This window comes from Anguilla anguilla, chromosome 19 (genome assembly GCF_013347855.1).
Source record: "Anguilla anguilla isolate fAngAng1 chromosome 19, fAngAng1.pri, whole genome shotgun sequence".
Classification (NCBI taxonomy): domain Eukaryota; kingdom Metazoa; phylum Chordata; class Actinopteri; order Anguilliformes; family Anguillidae; genus Anguilla; species Anguilla anguilla.
Genome location: NC_049219.1, coordinates 8,096,266 through 8,121,610, shown reverse-complemented (window position 1 = coordinate 8,121,610; position 25,345 = coordinate 8,096,266). Strand labels below are relative to the sequence as shown.

At 52.0% G+C, this 25,345-nt stretch overlaps 1 protein-coding gene across 7 annotated transcripts in view; it reads right to left on the bottom strand.

Annotated features, from left to right (window-relative positions):
- The window catches only part of LOC118219281 (CUGBP Elav-like family member 2), an 85,004-nt gene that overhangs the window by 32,941 nt on the left and 26,718 nt on the right, over positions 1-25,345 (bottom strand). For all 7 annotated transcript variants that reach the window (XR_004763678.1, XM_035402334.1, XM_035402332.1 and 4 more), the window contains 3 exons: positions 7,297-7,490; positions 4,601-4,683; positions 1,660-1,708 (listed from right to left, as the gene is read on the bottom strand). Coding sequence is in view for 6 of the 7 variants with exons in the window: in XM_035402334.1 (XP_035258225.1) it covers positions 1,660-1,708; positions 4,601-4,683; positions 7,297-7,490 (326 nt within the window). In the remaining variant the exon portion in view is untranslated. The remainder of the gene's footprint in view (positions 1-1,659; positions 1,709-4,600; positions 4,684-7,296; positions 7,491-25,345) is intronic.

Genomic DNA, 25,345 nt, shown 5'->3' with positions numbered 1-25,345 from the left:
TCAGATGGTAAGAGTAAGAGCTGTGTCCCGAGTGGTGGTGGTGGTGGGGGGGGGGGGGGTGGGACTGTTTTTGTTTTTCGGCTCTCGGGCGGGGCGCCGCGGATCTTTCCGGTTCTGAATGCCATCCGAATGCCTGTGGGCGAGGCGAGAAATAATTCATCCCGCACCAGAACGGGGAACTTTATAAATTTGGAGCGGCCGGAGACGGGCCGCGTTCGGAAAGGGCAGCGACGGCCGCCGCGTCGGGGGAGAGAGACCTTTTCGGGGCTCGCCTTCCCGCAGACGTCCGGCTTGCTGCCTGAGACGCGTCAACATCCGCCATTTTAAAACCTGTTGTTAGTTTCTCCTTTATTTAACCAGGGTGATCGCACTGAGACTGACACCTCTTTTCCGAGTGAGCCCCGTTTGTGTGTGCGAGATCTCACTGTGTGTGTGTGAGACCTCACTGTGTGTGTGTGTGTGTGTGAGACCTCACTGTGTGTGTGTTTGTGTGTGAGACCTCACTGTGTGTGTGTTTGTGTGTGAGACCTCACTGTGTGTGTGTGTGTGTGTGTGAGACCTCACTGTGTGTGTGTGTGTGTGTGTGTGCAAGAACTCACTGTGTGTGTGTGAGACCTCATTGTGTGCGTGAGCTCTCACTGTGTTTGTGTGTGTGAGACTGCACTGTGTTTGGGTGAGACCGCACTGCGTTTGCGTGCGTGTCTAATTACCCATGCGTCTCCGGCCCTCTGACGCACTCCAGAGTAAATTTAATCCAGCCGCTTCTTAATGAGGAGTGTGCGCCGAAGCTCTCGCCGAGAATAACGTGCTAGCGCCCGCGCTAAATCGATAGCATTTTTTGCTTAGTCTGTGCTTTTATTTGTTCGTTTTTTTAAAGAATCCGCCAGGACGTACCCGAGATTAGTGTAGTTTTCTCTGGCTCTCTCTCTCTCCCACCGGAGAGACATTAAGAGCTTCTCTCCATAGCGCTTTCGCACGGAATAGCAATGAGAGGAAAAAAAAAATTGCACCCAACAGAACACAAAAACGCCTATTTCTTCTTTCGAGGCTCCGGGGAAATGCAGAAAAAAAAAACGAAAGCTCACATTTGTAAAAATCCCGCTGCGATAATGCGCTCGTTCGGCGAGCGCTCCGCCTGAGCGGCTAACGGGAGGAAATAGCGCCGCCGCCGCGGCTAGCGTTCTGCAAACTCTCGCCGCGCGGAACGAGCCGACGACGAGCGAGCCGGTCGATTGGTCAAACCGCAAAGGGCGGTTTCGCGGTACGAACGGTAGGAAATTCGGTTGGTGCCCTACTCCGCGTCGCCCCCTGTGCCTGCTGGACGGTGGCTGTACGAATTCAACGTTCACTCGTTTGTGCTTCGTAGACGGAAACGGGCCTGAGGCTGGACGGAAGCAGGTCGCTGGGAGAAGGCCTGTCACATGACCACTTCCTGCTCTCGCCAGCAATCCATTCGCTTGGACAGGAGGACGGACAGACGGACACACGCTGGACCCTTTTGCCTATTGCAAATAGCGACACGGCCTTTCGAGACTACTGCATCACAGCTCCACGTCAGACATTTTCTCTTAGCTGGACTGACGCTGCCGCCACGCGCCCAAATAAGGGCATTCCCACATTCCCTTTTGTTCCTTGACGCAGCTGCCGAGCGTGGCTCACCGTTTGACTTCTCGCTGTCGGCTGGCTTCATCTGAATGGGATGATGCATCTGAAACGCAGAGCCAAGTCGCACGTTAGACACTGCACCACAGACAGACAGACTGACACACAGACAGACCGATGGACAGACAGACAGACTGACAGCCCGACGGACAGACAGACCGACATACAGACCGACAGACAGACGCACACACCCAGACACACACACACACACACTCACGCATACACACACGTACTTCACTGCTTTCCTGCACGCCTCAGACAGTACCACACACGTTACTCGTGGGGTCACAAGCGCCGTAAACCGCAGCCTCTCTTCAGTTGCATTCTTTTAGCGGGACAGTCACCCGAATTCATGTGCAGAGGAAACCGGCGCACCTCTGCACTGGGAGAAGCTCGGCTGAATAAACGGACCCCGAATCTCGCTGAATAACACCGTCAAAATAAAAGTCTGAATCAAACCGCAAGGGGTTGATATAATTTATGGCGTCATAGTTATAACACGCAGCGCTGCGAGAGTGGTGTTGTTGTTGTTGTTGTTTCTTCCCAGGATGCCGTGGGCGCGGGTTTTGGAGCGTTCTAGACGAGAGAAAAGGCTGTTTCACGCCCCCCGCCCCACCCCCACCCCCACCCCCACCCCCGGCCCGGCGGAACTTCGACGGCGGGATCCCGGGCCTTCCCAGACCCGTTTCCTCCGTCCTTCCCCGGGGGAAGGACCGCCAGCGGTCACGGAGGACCGCTGCCAACCATCTGGAGCGCAACAACGTCGGGGTTCGCTCTCGACATTTCGGGCCGGCCGGCCGCCCGCCCACCCCGGCCAGCGAACAGCTGGCTCGCTCGCTCTCTCTCAGCGGGAGACATCCCCCCCCCCCCCCCCCTCTCTCAGAACAGCGAACCGCCAACTCCAGCCTTGGCGGAAATGCGCATTTGCAACTGCGTCGGGCAAAACCGCGTTTACGATACACTGCTTTAAATATCACTTTCGACTTCCCTCCTACTGTACTTCTAGAACACACACTCAGACTCAGTGTTTGTTATTAACTCAAATTTCATAAATGCTATTAAGTGTGTTACTTAGGAAGTCAGTGACTTTAGGCTGCATTGTGTTGGAAATGTTTTAACTTTCATAAGCAACAAAGGTGCCCTTGTTACGAGGCACTGGAGGGAGAAAAAAGACCTAAAGCACGTGTTCTGAAGTGCCCGCTAGTGAGCCAGGCCGTGTCTGCGGAGGCTGAGAGAGGGCAGGCTTGCATTAGCACCCGACTGCAAGGACTTTCAATTTGGGTGGGTTACCGTTCCCTTGCATATCCAACCCCGTGGTCCTGACCAAACTAAACCCTCCACTGCACTCATATCCAACCCCATGGTGCTGACCAAACTAAACCCTCCACTGCACTCATACTCCACCCCATGGTGCTGACCAAACTAAACCCTCCACTGCACTCATACTCCACCCCATGGTGCTGACCAGTCTGGTGTGAATATGCACGCTCAAATACCGCTTCACTCAGTTAACAGACAGAATGAGGAACTGTGTGTGTGCGTGTGCGCATGCCTGTGTGTGTGTGTGTGTGCGTGCTTGTGTGTGTGTGTGTGTGTGCGTGTGCGCATGCCTGTGTGCGCATGTGTGTGTCAGGTCAGTCCGGCATCTGCCAAACTCATCTGCGTGGGAGGGTTAGGGCGAACGTTCTGCGGGAATGTGTGTGTGTGTGTGTGTGCATGCAAGAATGAGAGCATGTGTAGGCTTTCAATTGCGTGTGTGTGTGTGTGTGTGATGGAGAGATACTTCTGTACTTTTATCTGGGTTAACAGTCCTTCTGCAGAGGGAGTGTAGCTCTCATCCACTGCACTGACCCCATCCACACACAGGGGATACAGAAAGCCCGCATTACCGCGCATATTGCCAGTGGTGGCTCTCTTTGGATGACATCAAAAACAAACTGCCTGTAAGCCATTTAAACGCTGCGTATGTTTATGAGATGTAAACGCTGTCTATGTGCATTAGCGAGCATCCCAGAGCCCACCGCCGGATGGGTAGCCTGTCTGTCTGTCTGTCTCCCTCTCCCTCCCTTCCTCCCTCCCTCTCACTGTCTCTCCCCCCTCCCTCTCCCTCCCTTCCTCCCTCCCTCCCTCCCTCTCACTGTCTCTCCCCCCTCTCTCTCCCACCCTCTCTCTCTCTACCCCTCTCCATCCCCCTCCCTCCCTCCCTCTCTCTCTCCCCCCCTCCCTCTCCCCCTCTCTCCCTCTCCCCCCTCCCTCTCCCCCTCTCTCCCTCTCCCCCCTCCCTCTCCCCCTAAGCGGCGGTTGTTTTCTCTGACGGTCGCTCAGGCGGCGGCGGCGCACAGCTGGGTCAGCTGTTCCGCTGAAAGCTTCGGCCAGGCAAGCAGAAACGCGGCGGCTTTGTGAAAGCTGTCCACTCGCCAGTTCCAGATTGTCGGCGGGCAAAGCAGGCTTAGAGGGTGCTGTGACCCGTGAGAGGGGCGGGGTCTGTGTGACGGGCGGGTGGAGGGGGGGGGGGGGGGGGGGGGGGTCAGGCTCAGCCTGGGGGGCGCGACGACACGCCCACTCCACTCAGTGCGGGTCCACAAGCCCCCCCCCAAAAAAGGGAGGAGAAAACATGCAGGCGCGTATAGACACACACACACACACACGCACACATACACAAATCTCTTACAAGCACACATGAATGCACACACAAAGAGTGTCTAACACAAACTCGTACACATACTCACACTCGCATACACACACATGTACTCACACTTAAATCTCATGTATACACGCGCACCTTACATGCAGGCACACAAACACTCTCTTACACAAACTGACAAACGCACAAACAAATATTCTCACTCAAATACACGCGCGCACACACAGACCACAAACACAGTCTCTCTCACACACACACACACACACACACACACACACACACACGTATACTCACCCCAGATAAGGTCTTAATGTTGTGCAATGCATTCTGGGCCTCGAGAGCAGATTTTCTGGTATAAAACGTTACAAAACAGCACCCTGCAGGGAGAGAGAGAGAGCGAGAGATAGAGAGAGAGGCGGGAGGAAGTGAGTCAGGGCACAGGAGGGCGGGAGAGAAAGAGAGAAAGAGAGAAAGAAAAAAACGCGAGAGGGAACAAGCTTCCAAGGAACAAGGAACAGAACGAGACCGAGTGCCGGCGACTCCGTACATCTTGTACCGAGCGCGGCGTAAGCTCGCGGAAAACGCCGTCCGCGCGAGCGGAGGGAGGGGAGGGAGGGAGGGACGGACGCGCGGAAGCGCGAACGAGGAAGAACGGCGCGGGTCAGAGCGAGGACAGGGCCTGCCCCCCCCCCCCCCTCAGCCCTGGAGACCCAGGAGCCATTTTAATGAGGACACCCTCGTAACGATGCGCCGCTGTTATCTTAACCGAAAAAGAGCGAGGGTGGGGGGGGGAGGGGGGGGGGGGGACGAAAAGAACAAAAGCACGTTCCCCCCGCATTTCGGTTCGAGCGCCGGATACGGCCGCGACTGACCGAGGCGGCGCCGAACGGCCGTTAAACTGAGGGATTGTGGGATACGCTTGGTCCCAGCTGCTTTCCCCCCCCCCCACCCCACCCCAGCACACTGAGGCAGCACAGCCGCCCCCATTTGAGGGCTTCTAAAAATACCGGCCCTCATTAAAGCGAAACAATGACTCGGGGCGCTGAAGATGAGCTCGCCCTCGCGCCTCGGCACCGCCGGGCCGTCCCGCACCGGAGAGGCTCTCCCGCCCCCCGGCGAGGCGGTTTGGGGGGCCGGGCAAATTGGGAATTTCCTCAATCGCACGGGCGCCCGTTTTAATGGGGGCGAAGAGACCCCCGCTCGGCGTTTTTTAGCGTTGGCGGGGCCGGCCATACGGGTCAGCGCTTACCGTCCAATCGCAGCGCACTGCCGCGACTCAATATGCGCCTGACCCTGGCGGTCCACGATCGTGCACAGCAAGGATGCCCAGCCCTGCTCCTGGAGGCCTACAGCCCTGTCGGTTTTCAGCCCAACCCTAACAAAGCACCTCACTCAACAGCTGGAGATCTCGTGGAGCTCCTAATTAGTAGAATCAATCAGGTGTGCCAAATTGGGGTTGGAGTGAAAACCTGCAGGACGGTACATCTCCAGGCACAGTGTTGGACAGACCCGGCGAGCAACATTTTATATTTAACAAAAACAGGCAGCACAGTTTGGATTACCGACGAGGAGGTTTCTGAATAAACACTGTGATACAAGTTCACGTAAGCCTGAGGAGGTAGTTCCAGTTCTCAACGTTTCGCCTAATCGGTAACTTACAGAATGAACCAGAACTTCAATCTAGCCATCAAGTTCCCATCCCAGACGCGCTGCTAGCTGAAAGGCAAAGTAGCATCAGCCAACCAGCTAACTTTAGCGAACTATCATTAGCTGGGTGCACAGAGTGGTTCTAGCCGGGCAGATTAGCTTGCTTCCTGTTTATTTCCGGACGCTAGCCGTAATTAGCTCTTGTTGAGTCACGGTTATTCTGTAATTAGCTCGCGGAGTCACGGTTATTCTGCAGCGGTTATCTCCTCCCCGAGAAGTTTCAGAAATGTCGGGTCCCCAGACCACCTGTCTCATGGAAACTGTTCCAGGGGAAAAAAATAGAAGCATTGCATGACTAAGCGTGTGGTGCATGACCTAATGAGAATAAGACTGTGGTATAGGTATAGGTACATGTCTTAATGAGAATAAGACTGTGGTATAGGTATAGGTACATGTCCTTATGAGAATAAGACTGTGGTATAGGTCTAGGTGCATGTCTTTATAAGTATAAGACTGTGGTATAGGTGCATGTCTTTATGAGAATAAGACTGTGGTATAGGTGCATGTCTTTATGAGAATAAGACTGTGGTATAGGTATAGGTGCATGTCTTTATAAGTATAAGGCTGTGGTATAGGCACATGGTACATGTCTTTATGAGTATAAGACTGTGGTATAGGCACATGGTACATGTCTATATAAGTATAAGGCTCTGGTATAGGTCTAGGCGCATGTCTTTATAAGTATAAGACTGTGGTATAGGTGCATGTCTTCATAAGTATAAGGCAGTGGTATAGGTGCATGTCCTTATGAGTATAAGACTGTGGTATAGGTGCATGTCTTCATAAGTATAAGGCAGTGGTATAGGTGCATGTCCTTATGAGTATAAGACTGTGGTATAGGTGCATGTCTTCATAAGTATAAGGCAGTGGTATAGGTGCATGTCCTTATGAGTATAAGACTGTGGTATAGGTGCATGTCTTCATAAGTATAAGGCAGTGGTATAGGTGCATGTCCTTATGAGTATAAGACTGTGGTATAGGTGCATGTCTTCATAAGTATAAGGCAGTGGTATAGGTGCATGTCCTTATGAGTATAAGACTGTGGTATAGGTGCATGTCTTTATAAGTATAAGGCTCTGGTATAGGTATAGGTGCATGTCCTTATGAGAATAAGACTGTGGTGTAGGCACATGGTACATGTCTTTATAAGTATAAGACTGTGGTATAGGTATAGGTGCATGTCTTCATAAGTATAAGACTGTGGTACAGGTATAGGTGCATGTCTTTATAAGTATAAGGCAGTGGTATAGGTGCATGGTACATGTCTGAGCGCACGGCCTTGCCTTTGCTCTGTGGCGGGTTCTGGCTGCGGTCGCGGAGGATGTTGATCTGGTAGACGGCGCCGAACGGCTCGAACAGCTCCTTCAGCTCCGTCTCGGACCAGGACCGCGGGATCTGGCCCACGAACATCTTGATGGCGTCCGGGTCCGGCTGGTCCACGTCTTCCAGGGAGCCGTTCATCTTCCCGCTGCCGTTACTGCGGGAGGAGGGAGGAGGGCGGGGTGGGGGGGTTAACGGGTCAGTCTCCCAGCGCCACGCCGCATTTAGGTCGCATTTTAAAAGGGTCCTGAAACCCGACCGCTCTGGAAGGTTCTAAAGGGCACCCGAGCCCATAAATCCAGGCTCCGGCTCGACAGGCCGCCGGGGAGCGGCCCCGTATCCGCTTTCCACCGCCCGCCAGCCCCGCGGCTCCCAGAACCGCACCGCGCCAGCGCGAGGCTACGCTACCGCGGCGCCGTCGAGAGCACAGTCATCCTGCATGTTCACTGTGCGTCCATACGAATACATACACACACACAACACTCTTGAACGCAGTGTTGGTGAATGTCTTTATCTTACTGTTGTGTTAATTCCATGCAGTCGTTTTAACATTTTACCGCTGACCTTTTATGTGTTCAGACCGCCCTAGTAAAGATGTTTTAACTCAAAGGGACTCCTCGTTACAGTACAGGTTAAAAAGGATGTCTATGTTTGTAAATAATGCCTTTCAGCACCGATTAAAGTAACTGAAATACACAGACTTGTATGCATTTTTACACCAGTTCTTCCATGCTAACATTGCTAACTTGCAACTAGACGCTCCGCCAATCAAACAATACATTTCCTGATGATGAAGTCACAGTATGACATCACAATGCAGTCTACAAAAAAAAAAAAAGCACGGAAGCACAACAGAACGTTCCATTCATTCATTCAAAATAAAGAACGCAATTATGACTGTCCTCGCACTGACACGGTTTGCCGAAACGCTCCAATTAATCATTTCCGTTTTTTCTTTTTCTTCGCATAAACCGCCACCGATAAAAACGCTTAATGATGATTCATAGCGGCAAGCGTTTAATAGGAAAGAAAAACACCGACGACTGCTTTCACTGCCTAAGCAATCTAAAACAAGTTTTGAAGTTAATGGCACAAATACCACCGCAAAACAAAACTAGACAAAATGCCCCGTCTTTCCGCACGTGTGGAATTCTCACCAGCACGCACTCCGCATTTGAATTTCGACACTCGCTATTGCTCCCCGTGCTTGAATTTAGCAAACCAGCGAATATATACACACGCGGGGCCGACTGCAGGATTACTGAAAAGCAGCTCGTTTTCCACAAATCCAGAAAATGCTCTGCCAGGCCAGCGTGTGGACGAAATCACCACGTAGCACCAGTCGCTTCGACTTTCGTCTGCTTTCGTTTAAACCGCAGGTGTCAAACTCCAGCCCCGGCGGGCCGCAGCGTCCGCTGGTTTTTAGGGGTGTTCCCAGCACCACTGTTCCACTGAAGTCATTGATTGGCTAAGAAACCCACACACCTTGTTCTCGAGGCCTTAATTGGCAGCTGATTGAAAGGAAACCACAAAGACACGCAGACACTGCAGCCCCCTTGAGATTCAGTTTGACATCCCTGGTTTAAACACTTACGGAGAGCTAGTAAACTAAACAGACACATTTCTGTCTATCTATGGTTATTAGCAATAATTATTAAATTAGTTGAAGTTATAAAAAGACATAATCTTTCACATTATAACCCGTTCTGCAAAATTCTTCTAGTCTCGTGGCACATTCTGACAAGCTGTCGTCATACCAACACAACTGCCGTTTTAGAAATTTCACCCCGCGCCTGATTACAGGTTTATCACCGTCCGCCGCGAGTTCATTTGATCCCCACGCCGACGCACATGCTCCCCCCGCCCCCCCCCCCCCCCCCCGAACCCCAAGTTCGGTCCCCGCAAAAACCGAGGACATGAAAGCCGCCAGGTGCGCCGGCGATGTGTGCTTCCCGTTAACCTCTGACCCCCAGGGGGTCGACCGTAGCCGAGCCGCGGGTCAAAGGGTGACCATTTAGCATTTTTACTGAAAGCCCCAGGTGAAAATTATTTGGTGCACGAGACGGGTGGACAACAGCCCTGGACAAGAAAACAGTGAATGATCCACGTAGCCAACAATCAGACAAATAACACACACACAGACAGACGGGCGTGCGCGCACGCACACACACACACACACACACACACACAAGGGTGCGCGCACACGCACACGCATACACACACAGACGGGCGCGCGCACGCGCACGCACACACAGATGGCCATGCGCGCGCGCACACACACACACACACACACACACTCCCACACCCTAGCCTTTTGTTCACACTGCATAAAAGATCAAGCATGCAGTGGACTCGTTTCCTCAGAAGCAGCACATTAGCTATTGATCACGGGGGCCTCTGGGAACAGATCCACTGTATTACAGTGTAGAAACCCTCCGGCCACAGAATCAATGCGCACTGGCACCGTCTTTTATTGCCTTCAGCTTCACGGCCCCTCTGTTTCCAAAAGGGGCGGGCAGAAACACGCAGGTCCTGCACATGCCCAGTAGCGCCCCGGGCGCAGCCAATCCCCAGTCCTTCTCGGGAAGCGGAGGGACAGAGAGCGAAAACGCGAGCGCATATGAGCGTATGTGCCTGCGTGCGCTTCTGGCTCTTAGAAAGCAACACGGAGTAACCGAAGGAGACAGGCCACGCCCGTTTCCTTTCAACGCAGTTCCTACGGAGATTTCACCAGCCGAACTGGCAGCAAAGGGGGAAAAAGATGGCCGCCGGGTCCGGTCCTCTCTGCTGTGGTGGTGGTCGGGTGGGATGGGGCGAGCAGGCAGGGCCTAGAGCGAGTCAGGACTGCCGCAGGGTCAAACTCCGCCCAGAAACGGACATCAGCCCGAGTTTCAACTGCTGGGACTTACCATGAGTTTCTTATGGCTGGGTAGGAGCTGGCAGGAACCCCATGCGCACACACACACACACACACACGCACACGCACACGCACACACACACACACACACACACTTGGCTAGGAAGCAAAGGCATTCCTCCACGCTCAGCCTCCAGGGTGGTGCGTCCACTGGAGTGGACGAATGATAACCTAAACGACATTACCGTCACCGTCACTAACGTTACTATCTTTATCTTTATTCCCGATCGGTGTTTCCCCTTTTCTCTCGGCCACGTATGGTTCCGTTCCAAACCGCCCCGTCCTCATTTCCCAGGGCCGAGCTCTGTTGGCACGGCAACTGGGATCAGATCAATGACAGCTTCGGGAGATAAGTTCAGGAGAAAAAACACGGCGGTAAAGACTTGTTAAACAAGCGCACACACTCTGACACACACACACACAGACACGCACAGAAACAGTGGCAGGATCCAGGGCAGCGATATCGGCTGGGTTTTCGGTTCGTTTCAGCACCGGGCCCGAAGGCACAAACCTTGTTCTCGGGGCCTTAATTGGTTGCAGAAAAAAGAAACAAACAAAGACTTGCAGATACTGCAAGCCTTCGGGACTAGACACCCCTGCCCTGTCTCTCCTCTCACACACACACACACACACACACAGACACACACAGACACACACAGACACACAGACGCTCACACACACACTCACACACACACTCACACACACACACACACACACACACACACACACACACACAGACGCTCACACGCTCCAAACGCCTCCTATAATTGGCTAGCCGCTCTCTTTGTGGAGGAATTTCAGCCCACTCTTGGTTGTAGCACTGCTTTAATTCAGACAAACTGGCAGGTTTTTCAGCATAAACAACCCGTTCCAAGGTCCTGCCACAGCCTCTCGATTGGGTTCAAGTCAGGACTTTGACAAGGCCACTCTAGAACTTGAATTCCTTTCGGCCATTCAGATGTGGACCTGCCACTGTGTTTCGAAGCTTCAGAGACATTTTGGACATTCTCCTTTTCAAGTTTCTGGTACAGAGCAGGTTCAGTAATCAAATCAAAATTCATGATTCAATAATCAACAAGCAAAGCATCTCCACACCATCAAACTACCACCACCGTGGTAATGCTGTTCTTACTGCGAAAGTTCAGTATTAGCTTCATGCCACACATCATAGGACCCGTGTCACTCAGAAAGTTCCACCTTTGACTCATCTGCCCATAGAACATGAGACAAGCAATAATATTTCTTTTGGTTTTGGTTTCTACATGGCTACTCTCCCACGAACCCCATTTCTGCAGAGTCTCTTTCTTATTGCGGAGTCATGAACGCTGACCTTAGCTGTGGCTACAGAGGCCCTGCAGTTCTTAGGAATTTCCTTTGATGGCGGCACAGCGAGCTTGTGGTGACTACTTCGCACTGATGCTAAGGTTCAATAAGAGTCAGGTTAATATTCAACTGCCTCTTTCCCTTGGTCTATTACATTTTGTCAAAAGCTCTGCTACCATTCAGTGTGACAAATACACAATAATAGAGATCGGGGGGGGGGGGGGGGGGGGCACTGTACCGTTTAGACACGCGGCAGCACCGAACGGGTTTGTTAGCTCTCACGGTAACCACGGAGACCAGCAGCCCCGGACGACTTTCGAGAGGGTGTCACGTGGACTAATAAAGCTGCATTAGCGAGCCGCTTTACCCGAAAGGGAGAAAAGCGTCCAAAAAAAAAGAAAAGAAAAGAAAAAAAGAAAACAGAAAAGGGGGCCAAAGTATCTTTGCGCGGAACATTAGACAGGAAAGCTGCCGATTAGCAGTTCTGTGGAAAACAACAATCTGTCAATGCAGTGAGGTAATTTGCCTGGCAGCACAGCTAAGCTAACCCATGAGTGTGCTTTCTATAAATACGAGAAGGACACCGTGTTAGCGAACATTCCCTCTCACATTTATAGAACGACTCTCAGGTTAGCACAGCATTTTATTTTTATGGAGAGAACACAGACCATCTTACTTTCATATTTTTATTTTTTGGCTTTATTCGGCCAGGGAGAAAACACACAGCATTACAGACATTACATTACACTGCATTGCATGGGAGCACAGAGCAGGAAGTACCAGGGCAGGGGGGTTTGAACGGCCAACCTATGTTTACTTAGCATTTTCACCACATGACAAATTCCATTAGCGCCCAACACAAGACTCCGTCCAAAAAAACTACTCTGACCAGCATGCCTCTGGAATTTCAGGATGAAACGAGCCAATCGCTGCCCTGTGGGTTGCTCGTAATGAGCAAACGAGACCGTTTCCTACGTCAGTTTGGTGGTTCTTTAATCGGAGCTCAAAGACTTAACCGTCCAGTCCTCGGGCGCCACAAGGCCAACCGCAACAAAATATGAGGCGTGTGGATCCTTGGATGAATATTTCCCAAAAAAGCAAAAGGAATAGTCGGTATGAGCAAAGCGAAAAAAAAATGCCTGTCCCAGCTTGATACAAACGGGCCAATCTCCTTTTGTCCACCTGGGGAAAAAAAGTATGCTAAAGTAAACTAATAATAATTATTAATAATTAAAGTTCATAAAAGTCCCTAAGTCCCTAGACAATCGGAGTCCCTGGTTACCTCCGCAGACAGCCACGCGCCGTCGGAACAAAGTGTGCTCGTCGCAGCGCGATCTCTTAAATCGGGATAAAAATGTCACGCCGGCGGAGGCGAGCGAAGACGAGGCGTCGCCGTGGGTCTCGGCGCAACCCGGCAAACGGTTAATCGAACGAACAAATAAATAAATAAACGAATCAGAGCAGACAATGTGGAAATCCTTCGCAATCATTCGGGGAGACGGGCCCCGGCACATCCACCCCGAATGTCGCACGCCGCAATTTCATTTTTCGGGGGACGCAAGTCCTGGAGAGAGAGACGCGCGCGCGAAAATGTCAAACCCGCGAGGGAGAGGACAATGCCTCCAATCAAACCCCCCCCGTCTACCGCTCCCCCCGTTCAGTTTGACGAGCGTCCCACACGCCGCCTCGTCCCCCCCGCCAACGAGCCGTTTTGGCGAGATTGAAATGACGAGAGATCGCTCCCCGGCGTGCTCGGCGGGGGTCCTCCACCGCCCCCCCCCACACCCACGTTTGCCGCAGTCTGTTCGGAACGGATCCTGCGCCATCCCCCCGCCACCCCTTTTGAGCCATCGTTTTGCGGACTGCGGCTACAAGGGCCGTGCGCGTTATGAACAGGTCATTCGAGGTGAGGTCGAAACTAGGATATCAATTGTTTTTGATTCGGCGATGGATCACGCCGGTGTCACAGCTCCTCAAACCAAAGGGAGACGACCGCCACTCCGTGGAAGAAGTCTTCCCACACCTCACGCAACATGTCCTCACGTCGTCACTGAAATGTCCTGTCCATGCCAACAGCACCGCCACGACACGGCAGCAACATTGCGAGGACGTTTTGTGTCAGCTGGGGCTGGACCTGATGGGACCGCCCCCCTCCTCTGCAGCGAAGGCCAGGGTAGAAACGCGGTGTTCAACCACAAACCACAGGTCCCAAGTGTGTGAGAAAGAGAAAGAATGATAGAAACAGTGTGTGTGAAAGAGAGCTAGAGAGAATGATAGTGTGTGTGTGTGTGTGTGTGTGTGTGTGTGTGAGAGAGCTAGAGAGGGAATGATAGAAAGTGTGTGTGTCTATGAGCACACACATGTGCGTGTGAGAGAGAATAACAGTGTGTGTGTGAGACACTGAAGTGCAGTGCAGGTTCCCTGTGCAGGAGGGCCGGGTAAAGTAATCATTTTCGCCGGCCTAATTAGGCCTAATTAATGGCCTATAGATTTCCATGCTGACAGTCCCGCTCGGGGTGGGAGATCTGTGCAGGAGCCGTGGGCTCGAGACGCCGCTCGAAGGGGCTATTAAATTACGCAATTACACAGGCCGCAGGAACGACCGCGGGACGGCCAGGGACACGCGGGACACGCTAACGGGGGCGGCGCTAACGGGAGCGATGCTAACGGGGGCGGCGCTAACGGGACACGCTAACGGGAGCGGCGCTAACGGGAGCGGCGCTAACGGGACACGCTAACGGGAGCGGCGCTAACGGGGGCGGCGCTAACGGGAGCGGCGCTAACGGGGGCGGCGCTAATGGGGGTGGCGCTAACGGGATCGTGTGATGATAGGGAAGGAGAGGAAGGCGATACGGAGGAGAGGGGGCAGGTTAGCTCCCGTCTTCCTTCTGCACCAGTCTCTGCGGCCATCTTTACGGCTTAACAGTGCAGTCAGGCTATAGGCCCAAGAGCCTTTTCATCAGAGTCCACAACAGGCTTTCCCCACTACTGCCCACGGCCACATATTGATTACTTAAGGCCTTTGCTTTTCTCTTCCAACTCCTTATTACTATTATTACTGTTATTAGCATCTGTTAATAATAAAGACGATGATGATGATGATCCAGGGACTCTGAATGACTACTCTGAGGATCCCTTCTCCAGGTATTTGATTGCTCGAGGCCAGAATGATTTCACCTGGTTTACACAACGAGAGTGTGAGACAGTGAGAGAGAGAGAGAGACTGAGAGAGAGAGAGAGTGAGAGACAGAGAAGGAGAAAGGGAGGGAGGAAGAGAGAGAGAAAGAGAGTGAGAGACAGAGAGAGAGAAAGGGAGGGAGGAAGAGAAAGAGAGAGAGAGAGGGAGGGAGAAAGAGGGGGGGGGGGAGAGAGAGAGAGAGTGAAAGAGGGAGAGGCAGGGCACGGATTGGACAACATCCACCTGCCCTGAGGCCCAATGCGCCAGCGCTAGAGAGGAATCAGCTTCAGCAGTGACACACGCCGACACCAATCAGCCTCAGCGCAAACACCTCCAATTAGCCAAGCAAGCGACACAACGGGCCGTGCTCGCGCTCTGCCGCAACGTATAAAAATAGCCTCCCTTACGCAGAAACTACAATGACGCGCCCAGCCGGAGCGGAGGGCCGCGGACGCGAGGGCAGAACGCCAGCGAGGAAGTTTTCCTTGAACCGAATCCGAATAACCGCGGTTTCCGAGCTGGCGACCAGGCGCCAAAGCCGCAGGACGTCACGCGCCCCGGGCGGGATTAGGCAAGGCCAGGGCCGCGGTTAAACCCGGGAAACGCGCGAAGCCAGAGGGACGGCTGCAGGACTGGGCCGGCCTCTCGGCAGTACGCTGCAACACCAGGCTGAGAAAATGTAGCTTCCTTCCCTGCCCCCCCCCCTTCCCCTCCTCTGGTAAGATGAGCATATCCCCCCCCCCCCCCCATTCTATACAGGGCTGATAATGCCTCGAGCGACGGCCGCATGCTGAAGGGGCAGCCGAAGCAGGAGCGCTCCGCCCGTGCGATTTCCGCCCTGCTGCAGGGGGGGGCTGAGCTCCGATTGGAGGAGAGCCGCGGGGCCGAAGGACTGCCGGGGAGGAGCTATCGCCATGGCAACCCAAAGGACGAGCCAAGTCCCGGCTCTAACCGCAATGCAACCAAAAAAAAAAACCGACCAGCTTAAAAACAACAATTCAGCTGGGCCACAGTAACCATCGCTCCCAGAGTGAACTTCAACAAATCAACTCGCTCAACCATGTTTTTGGCGTGTTGTCATTTATAGTGGCCTTCCATGACTAAGACAAAAAAAGACATGCTAGTTACTTAGCAATGCTACTACACTAGCTCTGCTAGGTATACCTTTTAATTACCAATGCTAGCAGGAGTGACCAGCTAAGTCTACAGACTTAACATGCTGGTGTGGTCATTCAGCCTCAGCATTTAGGGACTACAGCACAGACCCCTTCCTGCCAAATGACCAAAGGGAGCCACGTGTTGCCCTCTCGAACAGGAAAACTTTTTAAAGCGTGTCACTTACAGAGCTACTCCCCCGCAGAAATGGAACGAACAGGCTAATAGCCGTAGCCAATAACGGGACTTACCTTACCGAGACCCCAGTCGTTCCAACACTTATTTATTTATTTATTTTTTTTAAGTATCACCCGATTAATGGCCCCGCCCCCGCCCCTCCCCCCCCTCCTCAAACCACCGGCAGTGTTTCTGGTGCGCCGCCTGCGAAGCCTGAAAATGGAGCGGACTGCATAATTCATCGCTTACAAAGAAGCGCCATTTACCCAAAAGGGCCTGGGGGCGGGAGCGGGCGACGGAGTCGGGCACCGTCACGTCAAGCCAAATTTTAGATCCGCGAGTTTTTCCCAATATTTTCCGGGACCCTGTAGCCCCAGGCTCGCTTTTTGCCAGGCTGACTGCGGCAAACGTTTTGTGAAATATGCCGTAACCGCATTCGGTTTGGCGATTGGGTCGCCGTAAAAAAGGTGGGAGCTTGAAACCTCCCCCCCCCCCATAAAATTCACCCAGGGTGTCAGCAAATACACCCCCCACACCCGCAAACACACTTTACAGCTACCGGCCAATGACAAGTTGGACGCTTCAAATGATGACGCGGTAGCGCTACGCCCTACGGTGGCGTCAGGCCCTAGCCCCTGCTAGCGCCGCATAAAACTAGCGTCGGCGACGCTAACGGTCCCCTCTGACGCAGGTGCGCCCCAAACTCGGGCCCCCTGAGGCCGAGCGGTGCGCGCGCTAGTCTTCATTCCAACCACGAGCGCGACCTGCGGATCATAACGAGCCCTTAACCGCTCCTGATTAGACACTTTTAATGTCTGGCAGAGAGATGATTTACCCTCACAGGACCACATTATGTCAGAAGGAGCAGAGCAGCCGCGAAGACAAAATGCCCCCGTATCCACATCCCCTGTGTTTTAGCCAGATCGACCGATGCAAAATTGCTCCTTCGGAAAAAGAGGTTACTTTTCTCATTCGCTCAATTAGATTGGGGGGGCTGAACTGCTGAAAGTGTGGCCACCTGGTCAATGGGGGGGGGGGGGGGGTTTAAAAAATGTTCAAAGTCAAAGGCTGGCAAAGAGTCAAAACCAGGGTTCCCTTAAGATAACTTTAAGGGGGGGGAAGTCATTAAAGAACTTAAAACAGGCAAGAACTTAAAACTTAAAACAAGCTTAATTGGGTAAGTGACTGTCTGGGGTGGGTGGGGGCTGTACACCTCTACCCCCTCTCGTTTCTGAGAACGAATGACAGTGGGCTGGTAATCACCAGAAAGATGTCAGCCAAACCCAACAGCAGTTACACTGACACTAGCTAGCTGAAAAAAAAGTAACTAAAATGTGTACTGTTGATTCATTACACCGCTAACTAGCTAGCAAGCTTCAATGTCATTGATTCCACATTTGAATCATAACAGCCTCAAACAGCTGGCTAACATCAGTCTACTGAGAGATCTCAGCAGAACCTGAGCATGAAAGTAAACAGAACTGAACACCATGAACCTAGTTTCTCTCTTCAGCGGTTTGTTTCTTGGCGAGTGACGTTAGCCTAATTAGGCTAACGTGGGCAAAATAGCAGCGCCCAGTCCCTACGTCTGTATTCAGCAGGAGCGGCAACCTACGACTGCCTTTGTCTAATGGAGTGCCCGCACGTTGTACTTCCTAGCACAGCAGGTACCTGAAGCGTGCGCAGTAGTTCAGGGCTATATCTCTGCACTCTACGCGGGGTGGAATCCTCCCATAAGACATGGAAGCGAAAGTAAAGGGGGCCGCAGGGCGCTGGGGTCCTGCAGATAAGCTGGGCGTGGGTAGCAAGCAGCGCGATCGACCGCCACGAAGGCGAAGAAAAGGAGCCAAACTAGGCTTTAAGCAACGGGGTCTGTCGGAGGCAGACCGTAAGCAAGAGCAAACACTATTTTAATTGAACATGAACAGGGTCAAATTGGAGCTGCCAATTACCATTTGTGGATAATAAATGGGGTATACCTGCGGCTTAATGCTACCTTGGTCGCGCCTGAATGCGCTAAATAAAGTCATTTGGGCTCCGAAATCTGGCGAACACCGGTGGTCAGCTCTGACAAAATACAGGCCATAGATTAAGCCTTTGCAGAGTGGGGTTTTTTTTTTTGAAACGCTACTTCAATATTCAAAGTCAGAACTCCACTGCGTTCCGTTACAGCGGCGACTGTGACATCAGCATCGGAACGTTCCGTTAATAGCGTTCTAAATCGCACACGTGTGACCTCACACCTGAAAGGATTAAGGGAGAGGAATCTGCCGCCTCGGTCTGCCGAGTCGCGGAAGTGGCCCGTTCCCTCTGAGGAGGCTCGACAGGCACCAGGGTCCCGTCACCCACAAGCGCACCGGTGACTTCCAATTAAGGGCTGCTTTCAGCAGCGGGCTGGGCGGCACGCGGCAGCCATTATCAGCAGAACAGCCCCCCCCTGTTCTGCTGATAATGGGGGGGGGGGGTTCCCACAGACCGCCAGTTTGCAAAGCATGATGGGACACAGTTTGTGAACACTGTATAGCATTTCACACTCAATTATTCAGTGCATTCGGCTTACTGTTCGGGTCCTCTTAGCATAGCACGTTGCTTAATGCTACAGCGCAGCACCTCCGCGTGCTTTTCTCTCATACGCGCTGAAGGAGGCGTGCTAACCGTGCGCTAGCCTGCCGATGGAGACGTACGGAGGGGCGCACTCGCGGCTCGACGTCCCGCCCTGCTTTTTCACGCGTCGGCGTTTAACGTTAGCGCCCTCGCGCGCTCCGTAGCCAGGGTAACGGGATGGTATCTACCGCTCCGAAATCGTCAGGGCAACCAATAACCCCACCTATAAGCTTTAGCATGGGCCACCGGCGAGGAGTCGGGGGCAATACCCCCCCCCCCCCCCGCCACCCGCCAAAACGGAGCGAACGGAATCATCTTCGGCACGGACACCCATACCGGCACACCTCACTTTCCCCGAAAACGGCACGGATGACTAACCTCTACACCGAGGTTGAGAAAGAAATCGTTCAAAACGTTTGTGCGCGTTCCCCGAGCAGAAATAACCATTTCCATTCGCTATCCCCCCCCCGTCTCTATTACAACAAGGAACTCTCAGCTTTTGTTCCAAACTGTAAGAGGTGGGTGGGCTGGTGTGCCCGACGCATTACGTACCCGCTGCATTACTCATCCGCCGCATTTATCCGAAGGGCCCGGCGGGCAGGACTCAGCGCAGTTAACCCATTCGCCACGCGTGCTGCCGTCCGATCGCTCGGCTTCGCTAAACCCTCTCAAGAGCAGGCTTTTATCGGAATGCTTTTTCCCCTCCCCTAAAAATTCTTTAAAAAGTCAGTGTTCTAGAACTCCGTGCTTTCAATTACCAGCGGCGATTGTGACATCAGCGGCAGAACGTTCGGTTACGAGCGCTCTAATGACACACTCGTGATCTCGCACGTTAAAAGGGTTAACGGGAAGAAACGCGTCTGGCAGGCGGCCCGTCGCCGGGCCGACCGGCCGACGGAGGAGGCGGCGGCGATATGAGAGTTTGACCAGCAGTCTGGCGGTTCGGTGCAGACACCGATATGCGCCGCTGCCATGCTCCGGCTAGGCCAATCGGACGCTGACAGGCTAAACGCACCGCCATACACCCGTCCGGGGCCCAGTTCTCCGGACTCGTCTCCGGCGTGAATCTCGTCGGTCGTTTGCTACGGCTGGCAACCAACCTTCGCCATGGCGATACTGCTAATAGCTGTGGAAATGTCACAGCTGATGTGTGGAACAGGGGGAGGGGGGGGGCTGTCAGATTAAATTGCATTTCCATTCAGGCGTTGAGAAGACGCTCTTATCCAGAGTGACTCGCACGGCTATTTTAACACGCCATCCGCTTATACAGCCGGATATTTACCACCTGGGAACCAACAGCCCAAGTAATGAGCCCAGCTCCCTACCCACTGCACTGCGCTGCTATAAGCCATTCAGCCGGGAGCTAATAAGCGGAGGGTAGTTAAGCAGAGCGGTTCACAGAAAGACGGAGGAACCTTCTCTTCCTGTTGCCGGACTGCAGTGGGCATTCACCCAGAGGCTTAGTCATACGCTAGCGAGCTAGCAGCGACCAAAAAAAGGATCTGGAAACCTGTCGAGCTGCGATTCCGCTCTATTAGCCCACAGGCCACAGGCAGTGCACCGGTGGACCTGCTGTATTAACTCTGTGAGCTAAGCGGTTCGGCTCACAACGGGAGCCGGGCAGAGCCGTAAACGCTAATCGCGCTACCGTGCGGACGGGCTAGAGTTGGACACGGGCGATTAGACCAGCACATCCCAGCAATATGACGATCGGTGACTGAGCGCCGCGCCTGCTCTGCGTGAAACGTGGGCTGCGCGTTTCCGCTGGCTTCCTCCATCGCGCTCTTAAGCAGGAAACTGACCTTTCGGGCCCGAGAGATGACGGGGGAGACCATGCGGTTTCTGAGCCGAGCGTTCAACTGAGCACTGCTTGAGTGCGTGCGTGTGTGTGTGTGTGTGTGAGAGAGAGAGTGTCTGTGTGTGCGTGTGTGAGACAGAGAGTGTCTGTGTGTGTGTGTGTGTGTGTGTGTGTGTGTGTGTGAGAGAGAGTGCCTGTGTGTGTGTGAGAGTGTTTGCGTGCGTGCGTGTGTTAGAGAGAGAGTCTGTATGTGTGTCTGTGTGAGACAGTGTCTGGGTGTGTGAGAGAGAGAGAGAGTGTCTGTGTGTGTGTGTGTGTGTGTGTGTGTGTGTGTGAGAGAGTGTGTGTGTGTGTGTGTGTGTGTGTGTGTGTGTAGTGTAAACATGTCCACAGAGACCAGAGGAGGCACAACCCGTCCATACGTGCAGGCAGAGGAGCGGGCAGAATGCCGCAGATTAATGGCAGCGAATGGAGCCCCGCTGAGCCCGGAGGCACGGAAGCCGGGCAGGTAGGTTTCCCCATAAACAGCCCTCTCCTTTACGCAACAGCCTCACTCTCTGCGCGTCTGTGTACATATACACACTTACTCACACACACAAAGACGTGTGTGTGTGTGCGTGTGTGTGTGTGTGTCTGTGTGTGTGAATGTGTGTGTGTGTCTGTGTGTGTGAATGTGTGTGTGAATGTGTGTGTATGTGCGTGTCTGTCTGTGTGTGTGAATGTGTGTGTCTGTGTGTGTGTGTGCGTGTCTGTGTCTGTGTGTGTGAATGTGTGTGTCTGTGTGTGTGAATGTGTGTGTCTGTGTGTGTGAATGTGTGTATCTGTGTGTGTGAATGTGTGTGTGTGCGCGTGTGCACATGTCTGTGCGTGTGCGTGCATGCATGTGTGCGTGCATATGTGTGCCTGTGTGTGTGTATGTGTGTACACGCATGCATTTATGCCTGAGTATACATCTATATATAGATGGCATATAGAGCATATGACATCTAAAGGGTCAGATATAGATGGGGGAATCTACAGAATCAGAGGGGGGGGTAGGGAGCAGGGAGAGACCCTCAGGTGATGCGTCTAATAAGAAATTTCATCACATTCGGCAGGCAGCGACAGGCACTCCTGTAGAGGAGGACTGACTGTTGTTCAGAGACGTACGTCGGAGTACAAAAAAGACAAAAAAGGAAAGACAATGGCTGAAAAATGACTACACAGCACAGTGGAACAGGTTAATACAATAACAGCAATGGAGGGAGGGGGGGAGGGGGAGAGAGAGAGAGAGAGAGAGAGAGAGAGAGAGACTATGCAGCATAAGTAAAATTATTGCTTAATGCACATGACCTGGTTTTGCAGTCTCCTACACAGCATGGGCTACAGCAGAAACTGGCTATGCTGCTGCAACTCTGTCAGCCCTGGGCCCTGGTGGCAAATTATAAAAAGACAAATAATACCTGAGAAAAAAAAAAAAAAAGAGAAGCTCCAGGATAAGATACACCACTAGTCCTGGCAGAACAGCCCGGAAGCGAACCTTAAAGTACGCTTGTTCTCGTCTGACAATCAACACGTCAGGGAAGTCTGAATATGGCACAGAATGTATTTTAAAAATATAGGTCACAGAGAACTCGCGTAATTAACTGAGGACTCTCCAACAACACATTGATACAATCAGTCCGAAACTATTCGCTAATATGAACGGAATCCAGCCTACCAAGGAGGAAGGAGACGTTCACTTTGTACAACAGAACCAAATGGGACATCGAACCGACAGCAAATCAGTTATAGAACATAAAAGTTTCTTGGCAACCTAATCTCTTTAAGCTTGGCAAAAAGAGATGGGGTGGTGGGGGGGGCGGGGTTGATTTAATTTTTTCATTCACTAAAAGGTATAAATAAAGTGTAACTACAATTGATTTTTTTGTCGGCAGAGTTCAGCCAACCGAACATGGGGGCACAAGTGAAAATTTGATTTTATGTCCAGGTGCATTTCTTTAAAGAGAATGGTAAATGCGTGGGAATAACCTGCCAGGTCAGGCAGAGGAAACAAAGACGCTAAAGTTGTTCAAGCCCAAGCCTGACGCAGTGCTGTATACTCCCTACAGACTGCAGGTAACCTGCTAGCCTAGATAGGCTGAACGGCCCGTTTCCATCACAGGGCTGAGGCCCATATTCTAGGCCTCGGCTCCTAGTTGTGTAAGATGCTCCGGATAAGAGCATTTGCTAAATGCCTGTAACGTACAGTGATGCTAAATTTACACATTCTCCCTTTTAGACATGAATACAAGAAAGCATAGAGGAAGGCTCCACATGATGCGTGCAGGGCAGGTTTAGGCCAAATTTAGGCCGGTTTGATGAAACAGGGTTACTGAGTTAGCTGGGTAACTGCACTGAGTAAAACCCGGAACCGTCCCAAATGTGGAACATGGACTTTGATTTTTTTTAAAAAGCTATTCCAGGTTTTACTCAGCGCAGTTACCCAGCTAACTCAGCAATCCTGCTGTCGTGAGAAACCACCCGGTTTCCATTTATAATAAACACCCAAAACAAAGGACACATACCTTCTAAGTTAAAGGCCTTTAACAGACACAGTCAAAAGCAACTTACTCAGCTTACATTCTGTTCACATTACAATCCGTTATACAAGGGGATTTTTGCAGAAGCTATTCAGGTGACGTACCTGGCGGAAACGCAGTGCCCCGCCTGAAGACTGAACTTATGACCTCAGAGTCACCGGCCCAGTTCCCAAACCATTACACGCCACTGCCGTCCCGCTTAGTGCATCAAAAATCAAGTCCTGAGGCACGCCGAAATGTGATGACTTAAAGATTTTTCAAACCAGAGAGTGTACCGGCAATCCCATAGTGCACTGCACCACAGTAGGAATCAGCCTCTCTTTACATTTCTAAAATATGAATAACAAACAACCGATTTTGAAATGGGGAAACGAACAGGACGTACTCTTAATTTAGCGTCACCTATGTTTTGAGCTTTCTTCCCCAGTGGAGGTCCCCTTAAATGACATTTAATTACAGAAAGCTTACGTTCCTCTAATTCTAAAGAGAAAAAAAAATCCATTTCGAGATCGACCATTCAAGGCCTTGACTCTTCTTTTTGGAAATGAAAAGCAAAGCCTTGGAATGTACAAAAAGCATGGGACACCACAGACAAAACCGTACAAGAAACTTTGGCGTAAAAATAAAAAAGATACTATAACGATAAGACACACATTCAAAAGCGGTTTTACATTACCGGGTCCAGAGTCTGCGAGGACCATGAAGTTTGAAAGGAATAACCACCAATATGGACAGGAGTACACAAACAATGTAACGCGCTTTCCTAGAAGTGGCTCTGACCACTGCGTAAAAATGGGAAACACCTGTCGGAGCTCTGTCTGCTTAGGCAATTATCCAACTGAAAACATAAAATGGCAGGACCAAGATTTAATCTTTAACCAAATTAGAATGAGAAAAATAATATTACTGGAAGCAACTGGCCGCTGGGGCAAATCCGCTGGTTCAAATAAGTTCGGGTGAACTGGAATATAAATCAATCCTTTCATGAACAACAAACAAAACAAGCTGTCCCTGAGACAGACCTGAATCCCTGTAGGGGAAAACATGCTCCCGCTGCCTTCACTTAATGCATCAACTTCAATTGGGCTGATGTATACAAAGCCTGTTAACTCGTGAATTAGCCTAGCCTTGGCAGTCTGTGAGAGGCCTCCACCTAACCAGCATGCAATCTGGTCTGACTGCAGGCTCCATGTTAGCATCTTCCTAGCACTTAACCATTGGCAGCCAATTATACGGCTAGCTGGCTACCAAGCTAGTTACCCGCTACACACAAGTAGCGGGCTCGTCATTCGTTTGCTATGTCCTTGCGTTCACCCACAAGGCCGGGGAAGTGACCCAGCTAGCAAACCTCGAGCACGATATACTAGTAAATTTCTGGCTAAGCCACAATAAAAACCGAGAATTTGCTTGCTAGCAAGCTACCCAACGCGTCTGATATTTTTGGTGGGTATTTTTAGTGTTGTGTGCCATTTTTTGCATAGCCCCTTAATGACATGACCTTGGCTTTCCGGCAACTTCTCTGCTCGGGTGGTATAACGTTTGAACAGCGTGTCAAGAGCCAGCCGGTGCCTGGCAGGCACACGATGAGCTAGGGCTGGGCAATATACCACAACAATAATCGTCCTCAGCGCAGTATGGGGCATTACCTTTCTTTTCCTCTTATTCTTTTTAATTATACCTGATGCGGTTGTGAACAACGTTTCAGAGGTTGCGTGAAATACTTCCGGGTGGGGGGAAGAAATGTACCGACTTATCTATTCGGTGTTGATAAGACAGCCAATCAGCAGCAAGGTCGTACAGCTTACATGCGATGTGTTTTTATCAATCACATGGAAGCTGGGAGGTCTTGCAGCTGATTGGCTGTCGTACGGTCACCCAATAGATAACTGTGGTGACTGTTTTTTTTTTTTTTACACAAGCATTTCATGCAGTCTCTGCAGCATGGCAGTTTACCACTGCATCAGGTACAATTAAAGAGAAAAAGAGGAGAAGAAAGGCGATAAACCACATGGTGCCGGCGACCGTTTCGATAACTACCGTTGTGGTATATCGCCCAGCCCTACGGCGGGCCCACCTTCTGTGGAAGCGATCTGCAGAAATATTGTGCAAGATAAGGTAGGCCGCATGGTTCTGGGCTCCCCCGGCAGAGCCAACGCAGACGGACTGCGTCCCATGCGCAGCTGCCGCAGACGGACTGCGAGCAGACTGCGGGCCCCACGCGCACCACAGGAGCCGCTCTTGCACGAGGTCAGGTCCCACACCCACACCCCCACCCCCACCCCCACCTCCGTCAACTCAA